The sequence below is a fragment of the Solanum dulcamara genome, chromosome 1 (genome assembly GCF_947179165.1).
Source record: "Solanum dulcamara chromosome 1, daSolDulc1.2, whole genome shotgun sequence".
Taxonomy (NCBI): domain Eukaryota; kingdom Viridiplantae; phylum Streptophyta; class Magnoliopsida; order Solanales; family Solanaceae; genus Solanum; species Solanum dulcamara.
Genome location: NC_077237.1, coordinates 49,376,435 through 49,399,090, shown reverse-complemented (window position 1 = coordinate 49,399,090; position 22,656 = coordinate 49,376,435). Strand labels below are relative to the sequence as shown.

Sequence of the window (22,656 nt, the reverse complement as noted above, 5' to 3'; positions counted from 1 at the left end):
AATCCCACTGCCTGCAAGATAGTAATCAGCAGGGATGTTATATTTATTGAAAATAAGATTCAAGCAAAAAATATAGCACTTCAAAAGAAAAATCAAAAACTACTACAGTTGAAATTGAAGAAATAGAAGAAGTTCCAGTTTCCTCTGAAGCAGCACCAGAGCATGAAGAACAAGAGCAAGCTGAGATCTAAACTCCACAAGTTTGATGGTCAACTAGGGAGAGGAGAGAACCAGCTTGACACTTAGATTATTCTATAGAGGACAATGTTGCATACTATCTATTAACAGAGAATGGAGAGCCTTCAACTTTTTATGAGGCTATGAAAGGCGAAGAATCATCTCTTTGGATGGTAGCAATGCGAGAAGAAATTGGAGCTCTTCATAAAATAAAATATAAGATCTTGTTCAATTACCACAAGAAAGAAAGGCCAGTGGAAATAAATGGGTCTACAAGATCAAACGCAATGGTAATGATTAGAGAAGTATCGTGCAAGATTGGTGGTAAAAACATTCGCTCAGAAAGAAGGTATAGACTTCAATTAGATATTTTCTTCAGTGGTTTGACTCACAACAATTCGAGTGGTCATGGCAATATGTGCTACATTTGACTTGTACTTGGAGCAGTTAGATGTCAAAATTGCATTTCTTCATGGAGAGCTTGAAGAAGAAATTTACATGCTCCAACAAGAAGGTTTTGAAGAACAGGGAAAAGAGAACTTGGTTTGCAGGTTGAACAAATCTCTATACGGTCTCAAACAAGCGTCGAGGTATTGGTATAAGAGATTTGATTCCTTCATTATAAGCCTTGGATACAACAGACATAGTTTAGATCCTTGTGTTTATTACAAGAGATTTGGTGATGATGATTTTATTATTTTGCTGTTATATGTTGATGATGTTATATTTCGTATTTTTGCTTCTTGGACTATTCGTGAGCTAACGGATATAAATTCAAGGACTTTTAATTTTGAATTTTAAAATGACATGATTTGTTGTAAATGACTAGTTATATGGATAATTTATGTGAAGTAATAGACATATCAAGAAGTACCCTTGAGCCAATCAAAATAGAAGCCATCAAATATTTTTTTCTTAAAGTCACATTTCTGATAAGCTGACTTCAGGAGGCCATAACCCCTTTATAATTTGGTAATTTGGGAAAACCCTCAAATTGAAATTTATAGAAAATTGAAATATCTTTCCAACCATAGGTCGTGGGTCTGGAGGTGACATCGAAATAAGGAGATATAGATGTTTTAATACAAAGGGGTCGAGTTGGATAGTAGATTCGGCCCAACCCGATTCTAACTCGGGTCAGGCCCAATAACCACATCCTTAAGGGATTTGTTTAAGCTTCTATCTTCATCCTTAAATAAGAAAACATCCATAAATTTCTAGAGAGAGAGAGAGAGGAAGTTCTTGAGAGAAAATACCAAATCCAACCAAAATTCGAGTTCCGAAATCCGAAGCTCATAAAGAGAAAATTGTTGTATGTCGCGTTGGCTTCAATTTGAGCTAGATATCAGCCAATAAGGAGAAGATTTAATTTTTTTATGCACACTTGAGGTAATATTAAAGTCCCTTTTTCATTGTTAACAAGTTTAGTTAGAGTTTTAACGGAATAGAACGGCAAAAATAGCGTTATAAATTAGTTTGGTGATTTGTTGAGATTTATGGGTTAAAGGGTTGTTTTAGGTAGCTTAAATGGATGGAATTAGCTTAATGATGATGTATAATAATGGTTTATATTGCTTTGATGTTTTGATGAGTTGTTGTTCTTGAATTTGGAGGAAAAGGTGTATGAATATTGTGAGGGTTCAAATCCGTTTTTGGGATTGTGTAGCTGGTAGTAATTCTGGAATATCTCATTGTGTAGACCTTTGATTTTAGATATTAAACATGTTTTGGAAAGCTAATACACGTACCTACAACTATTATGTTTATGTTATAGTCTATATCTGCTGTTATTATGTAAAAAAATGGATGAATCATGAGACAAATTGTGTCCAGATTCTGGATTGAAAAATCCCTCATGTATAGTTGTTAGTGTTTTGATGATATATTTTTGTACAAAATGAGTTTTGAATTGATTTATTTTGGGTTGCAAACTTAAAACATAGATCTAAAAGTTTTATGAAGGTCATTAAGTCCAGTTTTATCGTTTTCAATTTCAAAATATGGACACAACTTGAGGTGCTCGGTTTTCCGAACTTACTGTTTTGGGTAACATAATTCGGATGGCAACATTCTAGGCTTATTGTCAATAATAAATTTTGTTTTATGTCAATATTTTGGATTGTTGATATTACTTGATGATTATATGGCTGATTTGAAAGTGGGAAAAATGAGAGGTATGGGGGAGATGTTGTCTAAATTTTTTTTAGAAATAACCTACTAACGGTAGAGTACGTTTTATTCATATCCATAGCTTAATCATAGTGCTTAACGTTTTAATATAGGTTGAGAAAATATTGGGCAATATATTCGTGTAAACGTTAAAGGTATGTAAAGCTAACCTTTCTTTTTTTTGGCATGATCTTATGAAACAAATGGATGACGAATGTATAGAATTCCAACGAAGCTCTTATTCTTAGATATACTAGGATGGCGAATGTTCTCAATTTTCAGAATTTATATCGATATGTCTTGATTCATATGTATGATTCCAGCCATCCAAGTTGGTATAAGTCGTATTTTAGTATAGATCATACTTCTGTATAATTCATAGTTGGAATAATTTATAAGGTCAATCGGAGGTTACTTGAAATGAATATTGTCATGATTTTTAAATGATGGTTCATTTGAATTATTCTATTGAGGCTCAAATGATGATTTAAATGCATATGGTTACTCACTGCTCTACTCGTGCTTGCCTTAATGTATCTTTCACCGAGTCCCGGGCCGGGTATGTATTCGTGCACAGTTTCACTGTATAATTCACCAGTTCCTCACTAGAGGGTTGGGTACGGTATATATGTGTATGATGATATGACATGAGGCCATGATAGGCTGAATATGATATATATGTATACGACAGATTCACTGAGTCCCTAAAGGGCCGGATATGATATATGATATAAGCATGCATGATTTTATTTCATAAGGTACAGGTATAGTGACTTCTTGAGTATCATACTTATCTCGGGAAACCTCTACTTTAGCTATGATGTTTCTTATTGTATTTTATGCTTATATACTCAGTACATATGTCTTACTGACCCCCTTTCTTCGGGGGGCTGTGTTTCATGCCCGCAGGTATAGATACTCATTTTGGAAAGCCGCTAACTTATTATTCTACTCAACGGGTTTGAAGTGTTCCATTGTCTCGGAGCCTGAACTTGTGGTACTAATCCTTATAATGTATATGTTCGTGTATTTAGGGGTACGACGGGGTCCTGTCCCTTCATATACTATTGTTAATTCTCTTAAAGGTCTGTAGACACATGTGTGGGTTTTATATAGATGTTATCCGTTTGTACTGGTATGACTCATATTTTGGAACGTTCCCATTCGTAGTGGAAGCCTTGTCGGCTCGCATTATGTATATAGTGGGATGTTCGTACATGTAATGAAATCTTTGTCGTCTTACGCACTATGCTATCTTATTTTTGATAATTGTGACTCTCAGGAGACAGATAATTTCGATATACATGTATATTTGACGGTTTTTAGACGACGCTCCATCCGTATAAATTTCATGTCATAGGGGGGTTGATCGATTATAGATAACAGATATGTATATGAGTGTCCAATTCGGACACCAGTCACGACCTATGGGGTTGGGTCGTGACAAAAGTGGTATCAGAGCAGTTCATCCTCGGAGTATCTACAGACCGTGTCTAGCATAGTTTTGTTTATCGGTGTGTTATGCACCACATCTATAAACAGGAGCCTACAGGACATTTAGGATGTTTTCTTTCTTTCATATCTAAGATCTTGCGATAGAGCCCAGCCATATGACATGAAATTCCTTTTTTCTATCTTTTGATTTCAGATGAAGAACGACATTGATAGAAAAAAACGATCGATGATATTGGAAGCTACACAATATACGGGTAAGTGATGATACGAAAGAGGTATGGTGAATAAGGTAAGCATATTGAAATATGATTGAAATGTAAAGTTGAAAATTGAAAGAAAAAGTAGACAGGAAAGTGTAACAAGTGCAGTTCGAGTCGGACATATGAGGTAAGTCAATCATTTTCATACTGTTGTTGATATTGGACGCCCTGTGTGGCTGTGATATGATATGAATATATATATGTTGGCTATGTGAGGCATTATTGATATTTTCTATGTAAAGATTTTGGGATAGTAAGAAATACAGAGGAAACTCTGCCCAAATTTTTTTCCAAAAATAAAAAAAATAAAAAAATAAAGAGAAAGTGGAACATAAGTTCATAATATATTTTGAAGGTTGATACCCACGAGGTAAATTTATTGTGTTGGAGTAAAGAGTTAAGAAATACCCCCATGTCATCCTTAAGGGACACCATTCTTATTTGGGAAATTTTATTTCAGAAAAAGCCTATTTAAAATTGATTTGAACGGACCAAGATAACTTCCAATCGCATGTTTTCCTTAAAAGAAGCTTATGTTGAAGGGAAAAAATATCCCATAATTAAGTTTTACTTCTATTGAAAAGTACAAGGCACTCAATAATTAGTTTGTGAATTAAATAATTCATTCAAAATTCAAGAATAAGCCTGGAGGTAAACCAGGTGCATCAAGCACTAAGAGGTCCGGTGGTGCTCGTTGGATTCTAGCTTCCTTTTGGTGGTGGTTGGAGAATGCCTTATGATAACATTTTATTAGTTCTTACCCAATTAATTAGAGATGGAACTTATGAATGGAAAACATAAATTTGTGGAATATTCAGGATCATGTATTTCATGTGTTGTTGATGAAATGCTAGGATGATTCGAAAGGGGTTGTGATACTAAGGGATAATTTACAAAAAGGTTAAGTACGCTTACTCCACCGAGTATAATTGACCCTTAGTAAGAATCATGAATAAGGTTAAAAAGTGTTACACTATGGGATTGAGTAAGAACAGAATATAATGTGAGTATGATGAGAATCGTTATGAAAATAAGTAAAGTCTAGCGGGAAAGTGACTAAAGGATATGATTTTGAGTAAGATTAAAAGTTAGTATTGGATACACGACAAGGGTGAAAGCGTATAAGGCATAAATGAGTATTGTGTATATGTGACTTCACCTCGGAAAATAGTGAGATCCTTAGATGATAGGGAATGTAGATTTGCAAAAATAACGGATGTATTGTGAGTTTTCTAGAGGAACATGTGATATCTATTGGGATAAAGATAGTGTTATAAGAAAGCTTGGAACACTAATCACTAGAATATAAGTGCTACCGAATGGAGAATTTGAAACGATTATAAACACTAGCTAATTACTGATTAGAATGAATGGAATGTGGCTTTGAATGAATTGCTACATTAATTATATCATTTGAGTACCATTTATTAGACGAGATTTTGTACTATATATCGGGAATTCTCATCACCTTGTGATTGTGTTAAGGTTTCATACATTGGTAATCTAAGTTATTGATGATATAAAGAAAGACAGAGATAATGTATTGGAAAAGAATTACATGAATCTGAAAATTTGAAATGGGGACATAGAGTAGAATATAAATAGATAATGATATGGGTACACCCTAAAGGGGGGAAGTGGATGAGAGAAATATAAGTGTAAGATGAAATTAACTGACACTGCAACACGTTAAGGTGAACACCTAAACTTCATGTGAGATCTCATGCTGGAACAAGTTAGAAAAATTTGAAAGTCAGCAATAAATGGATAAAAACCAAGATGATATTTGAGACGGTGCTGAGAATTATTGGTAAAGATCTTAGATAGTGTGACATTAAAAAATGGATGCTTATAAAAAGGACGAATACGTCAGGAGAATAGTAACAAGTGGCTTGAAGATATTATAAAGGATAGCAAGGTTATACTGGATTAGAGGTTGAGATGTTGGCAACGTAATTATCGGCTAATAAGATTGGAATATACAAGTAGAAAAGGAGAGAAATCTCTCATATGGTAGAATATGAGAAAACTTAATAGTAAGTAAAGGAAGGGATGCAGGTATGACAAAATAGACAGCAAGTGAGTGTTAGTACAATAAGAAATTTAGAGCAGAATAAGCCAAGAAAAGGAAAGACTATGATTAGAATTGAATACACTTTGTACAAATTCTACAAGATTGGTTATGCAGCCTATGAATATTGGTATGTTAAAGGAGAGATCAAGTGATTACTTGATAAGCAAATAAGAATTTAGTAACCACAATGTGATTGCAATATTCCGGATACATCAAAGAAAAGTATAAGATGGTTTGAGGCAAAACTATAGAGATATAATTAGTATTGGGAGAAAAAACCATAGGTGAGTCTTGATATCAACTGAAAGAGGTAAGAGAAAATATAGGGTCTGCATAAAGACTAACGTGGTGACGTTAAGGTATTTTCTGGGCTGATTTAAGCACCTACACATATTCGTATAAAAATTGCAATAGTATGTGTGGTAAGAGAACTAAGAGGAAATTAGAGTAAAGGGGCAATAGAAAAGTTTGAGTCAAAAATAGAGAAACGACTCAAGATATTATGCCTAAAATATTGCCAGTTAGGGTAAAGAAAATTACGAAATGACTTAACCGAGACAATCAGAATAGGCGGGTTACTGGTTACTGGATGACGGTAAGGTCATAAGATGAAGGAACCTTAACACTAATTGATAACCAACCCAAAAGATAGAGATCAAGAGGTAAAAACAAATGATAGTTAAAGACCTTCAAGTGAAAGTCAGAAAGTCACACATGATGCCGAGGATTCCAGAATACGGATTGTCATAGTAAGGTAAAGAAAGAATATTGGAGTACCAAAATGTTACCCTGGTGAAATTTCAATTTACTCATAGAACTTGGAGTGCGTTATAATGAACTAAAGCGAGTCGACAAACGGAGGAGGTCTATGAACGGCATAATTAACTAAGAGAACATTTGAGAAAATATTGGAAAGCAATTAATATGAATTTTTTTTACAGGCTTACCTAGCACTCCACGGAAGTATGATTCCATATGGGTGATTGTAGATAGGCTGACAAAATCAACTCACTTTTTTTCAGTTAGAACTACATATTCAATGGAGGACTATGCGAGGTTATATATCAAAGAGATAGTAAGACTTCCTCGGATTCCCACATCTATTATCTCAGACAGAAGGGCTTAATTTACAGCTTGCTTCTGGAGATCATTTCAGAAGGGATTGGGAACACAAATAAATCTTAGAACAACATTTCACCCTCAGACTGATGGGCAGGCTGAACGTACTATTCAGACGCTAGAAGATATGTTATAGGCCTGTATTATTGACTTTGGGGTAGTTGGGATGATCATTTGACACTTATTGAGTTTGCCTATAATAATAGCTACTATTCTAATATCCAGGTGGCACCGTATGAGGATTTATATGGCAGGAAGTGCAGGTCATTTATTATCTGGTTTAATATTGGTGAGGCTAAGTTAATCGGCCCAGAGTTAATAGAAATCATATGCAGATAATCGACGTCGACCCTTAGAGTTTCAGGTTAGTGATTAGGTATTTTTGAATGTGTCACCCATGAAGGGGGTAATGAGATTTGGTAAGAAAGGGAAGCTTAGCCCGCGATACATTGACCCTTATCAGGTTATTCGTAGGATAGGCAAGGTTGCTTATGAGTTGGACCTACGATCTGATTTGGAAGCAGTGCACCCCATTTTTCACGTGTCGATGCTTCACAAATGTATTGGTGATCCTTCTAAATTATTCCCAGTGGATGACATCCAGGTGACGGAGAAGCTGTCTTACGAGGAAAACCCTATAGCTATACTTGATCGCCAAGTCAGAAGGTTACGTACTAAGAATGTAACTTCCGTCAAAGTATTGTGGCGAAATAAAAATAGAGAAGAGATGACCTGGAAAGTCGAGGAAGAGATGAAGAATAAGCATCCTCACTTGTTCTCTACGCCTACAGGTAATCTAAACCTCTAGATCAATTATATTGATTTATATATTAAACTATATGTTGTTGCATTAAAAAAAAATATTTCCTCAAATTCCTTATAATACTTTATGAGGAGGATTTAACATTCGAGGACGAATGTTCTAAAGAAGGGAAGAATGTTATATTCTACATTTTTGCTTCTTGAACTATTCGTGAGCTAACGGATATAAATTCAAGGACTTTTAATTTTGAATTTTAAAATGACATGATTTGTTGTAAATGACTAGTTATATGGATAATTTATGTGAAGTAATAGACATCTCAAGAAGTACCCTTGAGCCAAATCAAAATAGAAGCCATCAAATATTTTTTCTTAAAGTCACGTTTCTGATAAGCTGACTTCAGGAGGCCATAACCCCTTTATAATTTGGTAATTTGGGAAAACCCTCAAAATGAAATTTGTAGAACATTGAAATATCTTTCCAACCATAGGTCGTGGGACTGGAGGTGACATCTAAATAAGGAGATATAGATGTTTTAAGACAAAGGGGTCAAGCTGGATAGTAGATTCGGCCCAACCCGATTCTAACTCGGGTCATGCCCAATAACCACATCTTTAAGGGATTTGTATAAGCTTCTATCTTCATCCTCAAATAAGAAAACATCCATAAATTTCCAGAGAGAGAGAGAGAGGAAGTTCTTGAGAGAAAATACCAAATCCAACCCAAATTCGAGTTCCGAAATCCGAAGCTCATGAAGAGAAAATTGTTGTACGTCGCATTGACTTCAATTTGAGCTAGATATCAGCCAATAAGGAGAATATTTTTTTTTTCTGCACACTTGAGGTAATATTAAAGTCCCTTTTTCATTGTTAACAAGTTTAGTTAGAGTTTTCACGGATTAGAACGGCGAAAATAGCGTTATAAATTAGTTTGGTGATTTGTTGAGATTTATGGGTTAAAGGGTTGTTTTAGGTAGATTAAATGGATGAAATTAGCTTAATGATGATGTATAATAATGGTTTATATTGCTTTGATGTTTTGATGAGTTGTTGTTCTTGAATTTGGAGGGAAAAGGTGTATGAAGATTGTGAGGGTTCAAATCCGTTTTTGGGATTGTGTAGCTGGTAGTAATTCTGGAATATCTCATTGTGTAGACCTTTGATTTTAGATATTAAACATGTTTTGGAAAGCTAATACACGTACCTACAACTATTATGTTTATGTTATAGTCAATATCTGCTGTTATCATGTAAAAAAAAGGGATGAATCATGAGACAAATTGTGTCCAGATTCTGGATTGAAAAATCCCTCATGTATAGTTGTTAGTGTTTTGATGATATATTTTTGTACAAAATGAGTTTTGAATTGATTTATTTTGGGTTGCAAACTTAAAACATAGATCTAAAAGTTTTATGAAGGTCATTAAGTCCAATTTTATCGTTTTCAATTTCAAAATATGGACACAACTTGAGGTGCTTGGTTTTCCGAACATACTGTTTTGGGTAACATAATTCGGATGGCAACATTCTAGGCTTATTGTCAATAATAAATTTTGTTTTATGTCAATATTTTGGATTGTTGATATTACTTGATGATTAAATGGCTGATTTGAAAGTGGAAAAAATGAGAGGTATAGGGGAGGTGTTATCTAAATTTTTTTTAGAAATAACCTACTAACGGTAGAGTACGTTTTATTCATATCCATAGCTTAATCATAGTGCTTAACGTTTTAATATAGGTTGAGAAAATATTGGGCAATATATTCGTGTAAACGCTAAAGGTATGTAAAGCTAACCTTTTTTTTTGGCATGATCTTATGAAACAAATGGATGACGAATGTATAGAATTCCAACGAAGCTCTTATTCTTAGATATACTAGGATGGCGAATGTTCTCAATTTTCAGAATTTATATCGATATGTCTTGATTCATATGTATGATTCCAGCCATCCAAGTTGGTATAAGTCGTATTTTAGTATAGATCATACTTCTGTATAATTCATAGTTGGAATAATTTATAAGGTCAATCGGAGGTTACTTGAAATGAATATTGTCATGATTTTTAAATGATGGTTCATTTGAATTATTCTATTGAGGCTCAAATGATGATTTAAATGCATATGGTTACTCACTGCTCTACTCGTGCTTGCCTTAATGTATCTTTCACCGAGTCCCGGGCCGGGTATGTATTCGTGCACAGTTTCACTGTATAATTCACCAGTTCCTCACTAGAGGGTTGGGTACGATATATATGTGTATGATGATATGACATGAGGTCATGATAGGCTGAATATGATATATATGTATACGACAGATTCACTGAGTCCCTAAAGGGCCGGATATGATATATGATATAAGCATGCATGATTTTATTTTATAAGGTACAAGTATAGTGACTTCTTGAGTATCATACTTATCTCGGGAAACCTCTACTTTAGCTATGATGTTTCTTATTGTATTTTATGCTTATATACTCAGTACATATGTCTTACTGACCCCCTTTCTTCGGGGGGCTGTGTTTCATGCCCGCAGGTACAGATACTCATTTTGGAGAGCCGCTAACTTAGGATTCTACTCAACGGGTTTGAAGTGCTCCATTGTATCGGAGCCTGAACTTGTGGTACTAATCCTTATAATGTATATGTTCGTGTATTTAGGGGTACGACGGGGCCCTGTCCTGTCATATGCTATTGTTAATTCTCTTAAAGGTCTGTAGACACATGTGTGAGTTTTATATAGATGTTATTCATTTGTACTGGTATGACTCATGTTTTAGAACATTCCCATTCGTTGTGGAAGCCTTGTCGGCTCACGTTATGTATATAGTGGGATGTTCGTACATGTAATGAAATCTTTGTCGTCTTACGCACTATGCTATCTTATTTTTGATAATTGTGACTCTCAGGAGACAGATAATTTCGATATACATGTATATGTGACGGTTTTTAGACGACGCTCCATCCGTATAAATTTCATGTCATAGGGGGGTTGATCGATTATAGATAACAGATATGTATATGAGTGTCCAATTCGGACACCAGTCACGGCCTACGGGATTGGGTCGTGACAGATGACATGTTGGTAGCAGACCCAACAAGGATCGTCTCACAAATTTAAAGGCATAGTTGTCTAGGGAGTTTGAAATGAAGGATTTGGGATCAACAAACAAGATTCTAGGAATGCAAATTCACCGAGACTGAAATAATAGGAAGATTTGGCTTTCTCAAGAGAACTACTTGAAGAAAATCTTGCGATGCTTCAAGATGCAAGACTGTAAGTCAATTTCTACCCCACTTCCTATTAATTTCAAGTTATCCTCAAGTATGAGTCCTAGCAATGAAGCAGAGATGATGGAGATGTCTCGAGTACTATATGCATCAGCAGTGGAAAGTTTAATGTTCTCCATGGTATGTACAAAACCTAACATTGCACAAGAAGTAGGAGTGGTTAGTCGATACATGGTTAATCCTAGTAGAGAGCATTGAAATATTGTCAAGAGGATCCTGAGATATATCAAGGGTGCCTCAGATATTGCAATGTGTTATGGAGGATCAAACTTTACTGTTAAAGGTTATGTTGATTCAGATTATATAGGTGATCTTGATAAAAACAAGTCCACCACAGGTTATGTGTTTACTCTTGCTGGAGGAGCTGTAAGCTGGGTTTCAAAACTGCAGTCTATCATGGCTACATCTACGACTGAAGTAGAATATGTAGCAGCTACACAAGCTAGCAAAGAGGCAATATAGATGCAGATGTTACTGGAGGAGCTCAGACACAAACAAGAAAAGGTTGCTATGTTTTGTGACAGTCAGAGCGCTTTGCATCTTGCAAAAAATTCAGCATTTCATTCAAGGACAAGCACCTACGAGTTCAGTATCACTTTGTTCGAGAGAAGGTGGAAGAAGACAGTATGAATATTTAGAAAATTCACACTAATGACAACCTAGCAGATATGTTTACGAAGCCGATCAACAGTAACAAGTTTATATGGCATCAATTTTTTATTGGCCTAGCAAAAACGTAACATTGCATTAATTGAGTAGAAAGGATGGTGTGAAGACTTAATTAATTCTCAATTAAATCTTCAAGTAGGAGAATGCAAGAAAGTCAAAAAAGGAGGTGCACATGCACCGTCCCAGAAGAAAACGCGTTTTCAGTTTTTTATAAATAGAGGGTTTCTTGCCCTCATTTAGATCATCCCACAAAAATACAATTCAAATATACCAAGATAAATATTGTAGTCTTGAGTGTCTTCTTTACTGAATTATTACTTTTACAAGAGAGAAGTGTTGATTGTTATTTTTTCTCCTTGTATTTGAGAGCAATATACTCTCATATTATCATAGTAAAATTCTTCTACCCAGTGGTTTTTTCCCCTCTATCTGTTTAAGGGGTTTCCACGTAAAATTCTCGTGTTCAATTTATTTTCATTATTTTTTATCATAACAAACTTTAGTTACGGTGTTTCCTCTCCCACTTAAACACTCGATTAGTCTTCGAATGAAATCAGGAGTACTAGCGATAAGCCAATAATGACATCAACAAGTTGCTGCACCGTATTCAAATCTTCACCATATACAAACAAGAATTAGCAACAAACAATAAGCTGAATTTACAATATGGAGCTTTGGTGCTAATTCTTGTTCATCTTCTGTGTGAGACTCCTCCTGCTTATCCTTTTCCGCCAAAGCTTCAAATTTGTTTTTAGTTTGTATCTTGGTATATGACTTAGTGGCATTCACAGGAACACTATTTATAAATTTGTCAGGGTTCTTCTCCAATGTAAAGACCCTACTGTCTTCTATCAGATTTCACTGATTAACTCCTCTGCCTCATTTGACTTGCTTTCCTTGAATTCTTTGTGGCTCATTCGTCTGCATCAGAGTGTCTTCCTCTATGTCTTCTTCCTATTCTCTCTGGTCTTTTCATCCTCAATCTCCATTGTGATTCCTTTTGGCAATTTTGCTTAAAGATATACCTGAACTTTGACCCTAGCACAATTAGGCCTGGTTTTATTTATTGTGGCAGAGTCCATGTGTAGGGGCTTCCCTACTGCAGAAGCCAAAGTAATTAAGGATTCTTTCACGAAGAAGGTAGGTAGCTTATTGCGAAACGATAGTCATGCCATTGCCTGTGTTGTTTCCTCATCTACTTTGAATTTTGCATCATAAATCAGTGGTCTTATCTGATTAACCAAACAATCTCTGGCTTTAATAAATTAAATACCTTTTGAGAGCATATTAATGAAGTCTTCCAGTAACACAAAACATATCAGAATGTCTCTATTCCGCAATAGACCTATTTGACACTCTTCTTTAACACAATATTTTTTGGGGATTTATTTGCGAAGATCTTCAAGATGAGTTATGAGAATTTACTAACTACTGCATATTGTAGATTCTCAATGGTATTCATCTGTGTAACTTCAGCTTCAGTCCATTTAACAATAGGTTCACCATCAACGAATTGTACTGTTTTGATAGGAATAGGGAGAACTTCTTGCACTTGGTTCTGGGTTACTGAGTTTAAAGGTTTTGGTTGAACATGTGCAACAAAATTCATAGTGAAATATGAATATTAATGATATTGGAGTTTAGGGGTGAGAACTGAGACATGAGGTCCTTTGTTGATTGACCAACCACCATAGATGGCTGGCCACCGGCCTGAAACATCGACTATGGTTACATTCAAAAGCTGTGCGGCATAAAGCAGTCAACACTCTATAGGAGATTTGCTTGCCAACACTTCTTTATAGTGCTGCATCCGTTTTTCTAGCCTCATTTGTCATACTAGGCGAATGACGAAGTTGTTTAACAGATGGGAGTTCAACAAAAAATCACGTCCTAATCCAGCCTATAGTTGGAGATTTACGACAAAATCATGTCACTTTACATGTGTCTAAATTCTATTGGTTTTCATGCTTGAGTAAGAAATCTCTTTAGCAAGTCATGCTTAAAAAATAAAAAATTCTTTGTGCTAGGTTAAAGGAGAAATTGATCAAAATGTTTCTCAACGGGTATGTTCGTACAAATGAAAATGTTTTCTGTAATTTTTCTCTTCAAAAATAATTGAGCTTTTTTATTTTATTTGTCCTATTTTCTTTTTTAATTTTTTTAAAAAGAATATTTTTTATTTTATTTTTTGACAATTCTTTAATCAAAACGTTTCACGTGACATGTTTAAGACTATAAAATTAAATAATATTTTGGTATATTTGACATATGTTTAATTAAAAACCACATGATTTCAAATTTTTCTTTGCTTTCTTAAGCTCTGTGTCAAATATAAATAGGACAAATAAATTAAAATAAAAGGAGTATTTAATATTAATATTTGATAATTAAGTAAAAGTATTGTCCTAAGAATATTTATACTTAATTTAGCTGGGAATGGGATAGGGTGGAAAGGGGGATTGGAGTGTAGGATGAATGGAGAGGAGACCATGAACTTAAATGTCACTTATGAAATTTATTTTTTATTTTTAAAAATTTTCTCATTTTTAAAAACTCTTTTCTTAAAATAAATAATTTTTAAAATATTTTAATCAAACCAAACCAAACATTAAAAAAAAAGGGTTTCCTCATTACCAAATGCACACACTTCAATGTACGAGTTTTTCTTCCATTTGATCTTCATATATAAATTTAACTGAAATGGTCCATGTATAAACATGATGAAAATGATTATAAAATTATAAATTTCTTACCATATCTATGTTGTTGTGATGATCGTGACAGGGAACCCAACAAGTTGTTGGTGAATCCTTTAAGCTAAGCTTGCTTTCTACTGAAATTGATAAGTACGGATGTAATAAGAGCCTGTTTGAATTGACTAATTTTATATATTCTCAAGTTAAAATAACTTTTAAGTCTTTTTTGGAGTGTTTGGATAAATTTAAAAGGTGTAAATAATAAAAATAAGCCAAAAATTATAAAAAATAGGATTTTAAACTCATGATTTTTGATTTATAAGTCAAAAACTAAAAACTAATCCAACCAGGCTATATTATTAGTCGATGTAAATTTGGATAAGAGAAAAACAGTTAACCAAAAGGCAAAACACATCCAAAGAACATTATATATTGTACCATGTTTTTTCGTATTCAGACTTAGAGCTATATTTTCCTCAAACGAACCTAGATGATAGTGTTGAGAGCACCCAAAAGTGGTATACACAATCATGTCAAGTATGTATGCCTAACATGATAGTAATCCTGCGTACCTACAATCTCAAGATGCAAAAAACATATAAGCGAAAGAAGATTGCAATTCTCAAATTCAGAGCAATATTATTCACTATATTTTCCCATCGACATGTATCGTAGAAATATTCACAAAGATAACGTCAATCATAATCCAAATCGTACTTCACTTCCGCCAAAGTTACTTGAAGGATGAAAAAAGGGACTGCGATTTCTACATCTCCAAAGGAACAAGAGGCATAAAATAGCGCACTGAGGAAACAAAATAAGGAGGCACAGAAATTTTGAGCTTCCTGCTCTGTGTAGGTAATAAGTGAAATATACTTTCACTTTGAAATCCTCAAGTTTGTTCCCTGCTCCACTGGGAAAGATGAGCTTCCAATATCCTCAATTGATTAATATCAACATTCCTGCATCCATTGTCTAAACATTTGCTGGGAAGATTGCATCTAATGACGAAAACAATCAATCATACTCCTCAACCTTACAAAGTGTTTAAATTGCTTCAGAAAAGTTTCCATGCTGCAATTAAAAATTCAAGGAATGGAGTGAAGAAGAATTCTGGGTCTACATTATGGAAAATCACATATAAGTGGGTAGACTAGTGAGAGAAGAAGAAATAATCCCTATTGAATCTTCCCTCCTTTAGATTCACAAGAAATAATCCCTAATTCCTTCCACGGATTGCATTTCCAAAACCATACATGGCTTATCTCTGATCTGTATGCTTATATGACTATGCAAATACAGTAACAACATACCAAGTTTGATCCCAAAAAATGGGGTCTAGTGAGGGAGGACTTTACCCCTACCGAGGGTAAGGTAGAGAGGTTGTTTCGGATAAGACCATCGGTTCGAGAAAAGCATTTTCAAAACAGGGTTTCCTTTCGGTGTACATCTCACCCAAAACAAAATACCAGAAAACAGAGAAATACCAGATAGAAGCTATGTTGAAAAAATGTGAAGAGTGACAACAAAAAGTAGTAGAGATCCAAAGTAAAAAGGAATAGCAACTGTAGTAAAATGGAGTAACGATAATACTAACACAATAGTAGTGAGACTGCTAATGGGAAGGGGAAGCAACTAAAATGCTCTAAACTAGCACCAAGAAAATGCAACTCTAACAATGAAGAATAGTTTACTTTAACTGCTTACAAGTACATGATGAAAAGGCATTCTTTTTAAAGCCTCATTTACATCCAGAGTGAACTTGCAAGAATAATCATATCAAATATGCCACTCATTTTGACCTTGTACCTATTTGCGATATACTTCCAACTCTTTCTACTAAAGCCATGTGAAAATATCAAGCAATACGTTGTCCTGATCATAAAAAAGGTGGTGGTATGCAATTTGATATATGCAAAAGAGAATCCCAAGCGGACATGTCAAACTAAATTATCATGAATTAGCTACAATAATCATCATTAAACTAGAACAAGAAAGAGATTGAAATCTTACGCTGAAAATCTTTTCGCGGTAAGGAGGGAGAGGATATATGATAGAAAATAGCCCGTCCAATCATAGTCAAACTATAGACAATCCCAGCAACATAAAAGACCATAACCAAACCAAGCACCCATGGCATCATTAAGAACCCAATGAAGAAAGTCACCGATCCGCAAAGCATCAAAGCAAAAGAAATCCCCAAAAGCAGAGATGCAAATCCCGCCGGAGTAATTTGCTGCATCGATCCTGTCAACGCCGTCCTCCTCCCTGAAGACGATGGAGACATTGCCGTAGTCGACATGGAATCGTCGTAAAACTCAATTGGAGCCGGTGGTGATCGTAGAATATTTAAAATCACAGAAGAAAGTTCTTCAAAAACCTTAGATTGTTCATCCTGTTGCCTTCTCATCATATTGGGTTTGAAGAAAGAATGGAAATTACAGAAAGACGAGGCAAATGGATAAAGCTGCGAGGGGATTTTTTTGACTTGTAATTATCCAACCAACAATATTAAAGCCTCTATTTTTTTTGTTAATAAAACTATGTTGAGAGGCTTTTTTCTTGTTTTCCTTTGCCTGTTTCGAGGATTCAGAAATTAAAATTAGAATTAAGAGAATTATTGCGTATAGGGAGAGAGTTTCTTTATCTTGAAGGAATAGATAATAGGATTTTGGGAAAAGTAGAGAAGATAAAGGATTGCCCTAAATTCAGTGGAAGAAAAGTATTGTAGGCTGCTATGGGCGATTGTGGAGTACGATGGAGGGATAGCTTATCCACATTCATACGTGCATCCCAACATTATGTAAAGGAGCGTCTTTCATTGGAACCTGACGTGTAAAGATCAATTATGTGATGACTCAAGATTACGAAACTTGTTTATCCAAACTAAAAGAACAAGTTTTAACCCCATTTTCCAAAGTTCACCGTTTTATTTTCAATTTCAACTACCCACACGAAGCTACCTCATTAAAGTAATATTGTTTTCCTTTTTGATTTTGTACACAAATAAAACTTTGTTGTCTTCAAATTTTTTTTTCTCTCAATATATATATATATATATATATACGAGGAATTAAAAGGGATATAAAAAGATAGAAAGTTTGTATTTCAATGCTTAAACATAATTGTCAAGAAATTTTTATCCCTATGATAAAAAGTTTCATGAAAATGAATGTGATATTGAGTTTTGTTTTGTTGTTCAAAAGATATGAGAGTCATAGAGGAGACTTTAAGAAAATCTCCATAGAAATATTTGATGCGACAGAAGTAAAACAATTATCTAACTTTGCAAAAATTAGAAAGAACATTTAATCATGTAAAAGCATATTGCATAAAAATGAATTGCTTTTTACATCATCAATAAGGAGTATTTTGCTTTAGAAATAATAAATATGAACTAAGGCTGGCAACGGAATCGACACTTACTGGTACCGATATCGGTCCGTCCTGGTCCGGCTCTGATTCCGATTCGGTATATGCTAGTAGGGGTATGGGGTAGGTAACGGAACGGAGGGGTTAGGGGTTATCGGTCCGTCCTGATCCGGTTTGTGCTGGTACCGATCCAGTCCAGTCCGTTTCGATTACATCAGATTTTAAAAAAATTAATTAATAGTAGAGTCGTTAAACTAGCCGTTGGATGGGCCCACCCCAACGGCTAGAACAACCCCTATCCCTCCAAATCACCCCCTCCCCCTCCCCCCACCCTTTATTTTTTTATACCCAAAAGTTTATAAAAATAACATTTAGGTCCTATTTTTTAACTATAAAAATCCCCCACCCCCTTCTCAATTTTTACACACTCATTTCTACTCTCTCAACTTTCAAGTCTCAAGTCTCAACTCTTTCAAAGTTCTAAAATACTCTCTTTAGTGTTATTACTTATTAAATTCTATTAATTGGAGAATTTTGGTGGATTAAAATTTTGGAGCATCTTCAAACTTCAAGATTCATTCCAACTTACAATTTCCGGCTTTTACGTCTGCTTTTACGGAGACATTCAGTACATTCGTTCTAACTTACAATTTTCATCTATTTAGTCTTTATTAGTTTACTTATTTATTTATTTGTGTTTAATATACGTAATATATTTAATTTGCATATTTGTAAAATTTTAATAGTTCACTTATTTAGTCTTCGCTAGTTTACTTATTTATTTATTATTTGTGTTTAATTTTTTTATTATATTTAATTTGCATATTGACTACTGATTCAGACCACGACTTTCTTCAACGGTTCTTTCTTCTCTTCCTCTCCGGTGGCTTTATCCGACGTTTTGATTCACTGCCGATCTGAAGCAGACAGCAGCTGCTGTAATCAATTTTTTTTTACAACTGCTCTTTCTTCTCTTCTTCTCCGGTGGCTTTTGCTTTGTTCTATTTTATCTTTGATATTTGCAGGAATAGGAGTATTTGTTTCCTTTGCAGTTTCTAGCTTGCTGGATTTGGGGTTGTTTTGAATGTACCCCATCTGTTCGATAAATTTTCTAAGAGGGAAAGGAGCTTGTTGGTAAGCCAGCGTGAATGGTAACTCCGACGTGAACAGTACTTCCGAAGTAAATAGTGCTTTTCGGTGGCAATCAGGTTCATTTCAACTGGAGTTGGTACCTCCGGTTTTCGATTTCCATATCCATTCTTTGTTCTTACACTTGTAATTACATTTTGCTGACTTTAGACCTTAGAATAATTTAGTAGTTCTTACAAGTTTTCGTGGCTTTGGTTAGTGATGGTAGACTAGGTTCATGTTCTCGCTCAGGGACGGGGACGGAAACGAGGGTAAGGAGGGGTAAATGGGTTAAAAGAGCATCTAGACTGAGAGTAGGTTCTTGGAACATTAGGACGTTAATGGAAAAATCTATAGAGCTAGTTAAGATTCTTAAGAAGAGGAAGATTAATATAACTTGTGTCCAAGAGACCAAATGGGTAGGTTCTAAAGCTAAGGAGGTAGACGGGTATAATCTTTGGTTCTCTGGTGTATCGAAGTATAGGAATGTGGTAGGCATTTTAGTAGATAGCGATTTAAAGGATCAGGTGGTGGAGGTTAGGAGAGTCACTGATAGGATGATGTCGATTAAGGTGGTCATTGAAGGGATCACATTGGTCATTATTAGTGCTTATGCGCTGCAAACGGGCTTAGATGAGGAGGTTAAGAGGCATTTTTGGGAGGATTTAGATGAATTAGTGGGAGGCATACCGCCTACTAAGAAGCTTTTCATGGGAGGAGATTTCAATGGGCACATCGGGTCTATTTCGAAAGGGTATGACGATGTGCATGACGACTTTGGTTTCGGGGACAGAAATGGAGGTGGAGTCTCACTTTTGAATTTCACAAGAGCTTTTGGGCTGGTGATAGCCAATTCGAGTTTCCCAAAGAAGGAGGATCATTTGGTAACCTTCGGTAGTTTGGTGGCTAAGACCCAAATAGATTTTCTACTCCTTAGGAAGGATGATAAAGGTCTGTGCAAAGACTGTAAGGTCATTCCGATCGACAACCTAACAACCCGACATAAGCTCTTGGTGATGGATTTAGAAATCAAAATGACGAGGAAGAAAAAGGTCGAGGATGACCGACCTAGGATCAGATGGGGGAGTTTGACCACGGCTACTGTCCTGGAGATGGGAGAAAAATTGAAGGATTTGGGATCCTGGAATAGTAGTGGGAATGCGACCAGTATGTGGGTTAGGACGGATAGTTGTATTAGGAATGTAGCAAGGGAAGTGTTGGGAGTCTCAATAGGTAGTCGTAGTCGGCATCGAGGGAACTGATGGTGGAATGGAGAAGTGCAAGGGAAGGTGGAAGCAAAGAAGAAGACGTATGCGAAGTTGATAGAAAACAAGGATGAGGTGGAGAAGTCGACGAATGAGGAACTTTATAAGATGGCGAGGAAGGAGGCGAAGTTGGCGGTTTCAACGGCAAAAATGCCAGCTTTTAAATGCCTTTACGCAAAACTAGAAGAGAAAGGCGGGGATAGAAAATTGTTCAAGCTAGCCAGGGCGCGGGAGAGAAGGGCATATGATGTGGATCAAGTGAAGTGCATTAAGGACGAGCATGGAAAAGTATTGATAGAAGAGACCCTCATTAATCAAAGATGACAGTCCTATTTCCATAAACTCTTGAATGAAGAATGGGACAGAGAGATTGTGTTGGAAGATTTGGAACATACAGGGAGGCGTTGCAATTTTGGATGTTGAATGAGTATTACGGTTGAGGAGGTTAAGGGTGTTGTTCGTAGGATGCGTTGGGGAAGAGCGACTGGACCTGATGAGGTTCTTGTGGAATTTTAGAAAAGCGCGAGCTCGGTATATTTGGAGTGGCTGACTAGGTTATTTAATGTCATCCTTAAGACGACAACGATGCCCGAAGAATGGAGGTCGAGCGTAATGATCCCCCTATACAAGAACAAAGGAAATATCCAGAGCTGCGACAACTATAGAGGTATCAAGCTTCTAAGCCATACTATGAAAGTGTGGAAAAGAGTGGTAGAGATGAGGGTGAGGAGAGGAGTGTCTATTTCAGAGAACTAGTTCGGATTTATGTCGGGACGCTCAACTATAGAATCCATTCATCTTATGAGGAGACTGGTGGAGCAGTATAGGGAGAGGAAGAGGGACTTGCATATGATATTCATTGACCTAGAAAATGCTTACGATAAAGTTCCACGAGAGATACTGTGGAGATGTCTGGAGGCTAAAGATGTATCGATGTCATACATTAGGATGATCAAGGACATGTATGAGGGTGCCAAAACCAGGGTAAGGACAGTAGGAGGGGACTCAGAGTACTTTCCAGTTGTGATGGGGTTGCATCAAGGATTAGCTCTCATTCTATTTTTATTTGCCTTGGTGATGGATGGATTGACGCAACAAATTCAAGGTGAGGTGCCATGGTGTATGCTTTTCACGTACGACATAGTCCTGATCAATAAGACTCGCAATGGAGTTAACGCTAAGCTAGAGGATTGGAGACATACCTTGGAGTCTAAAGAGTTTAAGCTGAGTAGGACCAAGACAGAGTACTTAGAGTGTAAGTTTAGTGAGACACCTCAGGAGGTTGGCACGGAAGTTAGGCTTGGAGACCAGACCATCCAAAAGAAAAGTAGTTTCAAGTACCTTGGATCTATCATGCAAGGCAGTGGGGAGATTGACGAGGATGTCACACACCGTATTGGGGCAGGGTGGTTAAAAAAGAGGCTCGCTTTCGGTGTGCTATGTGACAAGAGGGTCCCACCACAACTTAAGGGTAAGTTCTACAAAGTGGTGGTTAGACCGGCTAAGTTATATGGGGCGGAGTGTTGGCCAGTTAAGGTCTCCCACTTTCAAAAGATGAAAGTTGCCGAGATGAGAATGTTGAGATGGATGTGTGGGCATACCAGGAGCGACAGAATTAGGAACAAGACTATTCGGTACAAGGTAGGAGTGGCCTCGGTGGAAGACAAGATGCGGAAAATATGACTGAGATGGTTTGGGCATGTGAGGAGGAGAGACCCAGATGCCCTAGTGCGGAGGTGTGAGAGGTTAGCCGTGGATGGTTTCAGAAGAGGTAGGGGTAGGCCGAAGAAATATTGGAGAAAGGTGATTAGACAGGACATGACGAATCTACAGCTGACCGAGGACATGACCTTAGATAGAAAGGTGTGGAGGACCCACATTAGGGTAGAAGGCTAGTACACAGTCACGGTAGTCTATCGTATTAGTAGACGCTTTACCACACTATAATTTCTTGTTCTCTGATGTCTGCTATTATGTATTACTTTTCGTACTTTCTATATTTTTCGTACTTTGATTACTCAGATCTAATTCCAGTTTTTTCTTATGTAGTGTATTATTATTTTGCCTTTTTTCTACCTTCTTGCTTCTTGCCTCCTATTCTCTCTCTTTGCAACTGGACTCTATTTTATTTGTAGCGCCCCCGTTATTTAGCTTATCATATCGCTTTGAACTTATTAACCTCTTAACTTCTTAGCCTTATCTAACACTTTTTTATGCTTTATT

The 22,656-nt window shown here is 36.0% G+C and overlaps 1 protein-coding gene across 1 annotated transcript; it reads right to left on the bottom strand.

Annotated features, from left to right (window-relative positions):
- Window positions 1-15,287: 15,287 nt before the first annotated feature.
- LOC129882570 (uncharacterized) lies at window positions 15,288-17,466 on the bottom strand. Its single transcript, XM_055956976.1, has 2 exons — window positions 16,682-17,466; window positions 15,288-15,742 (listed from the first exon to the last, which is right to left on the bottom strand). Exons 1-2 carry the CDS (start codon window positions 17,079-17,081, stop codon window positions 15,726-15,728), a joined length of 417 nt encoding a protein of 138 aa, XP_055812951.1. The 5' UTR covers window positions 17,082-17,466; the 3' UTR covers window positions 15,288-15,725.
- Between the last annotated feature and the right edge of the window lie 5,190 nt (window positions 17,467-22,656).

What these genes read in the sequence shown, in the direction of transcription:
- LOC129882570 (XM_055956976.1), bottom strand. Translation starts at nt 17,081, where the DNA reads ATGATGAGAAGGCAACAGGATGAACAATCTAAGGTTTTTGAAGAACTT.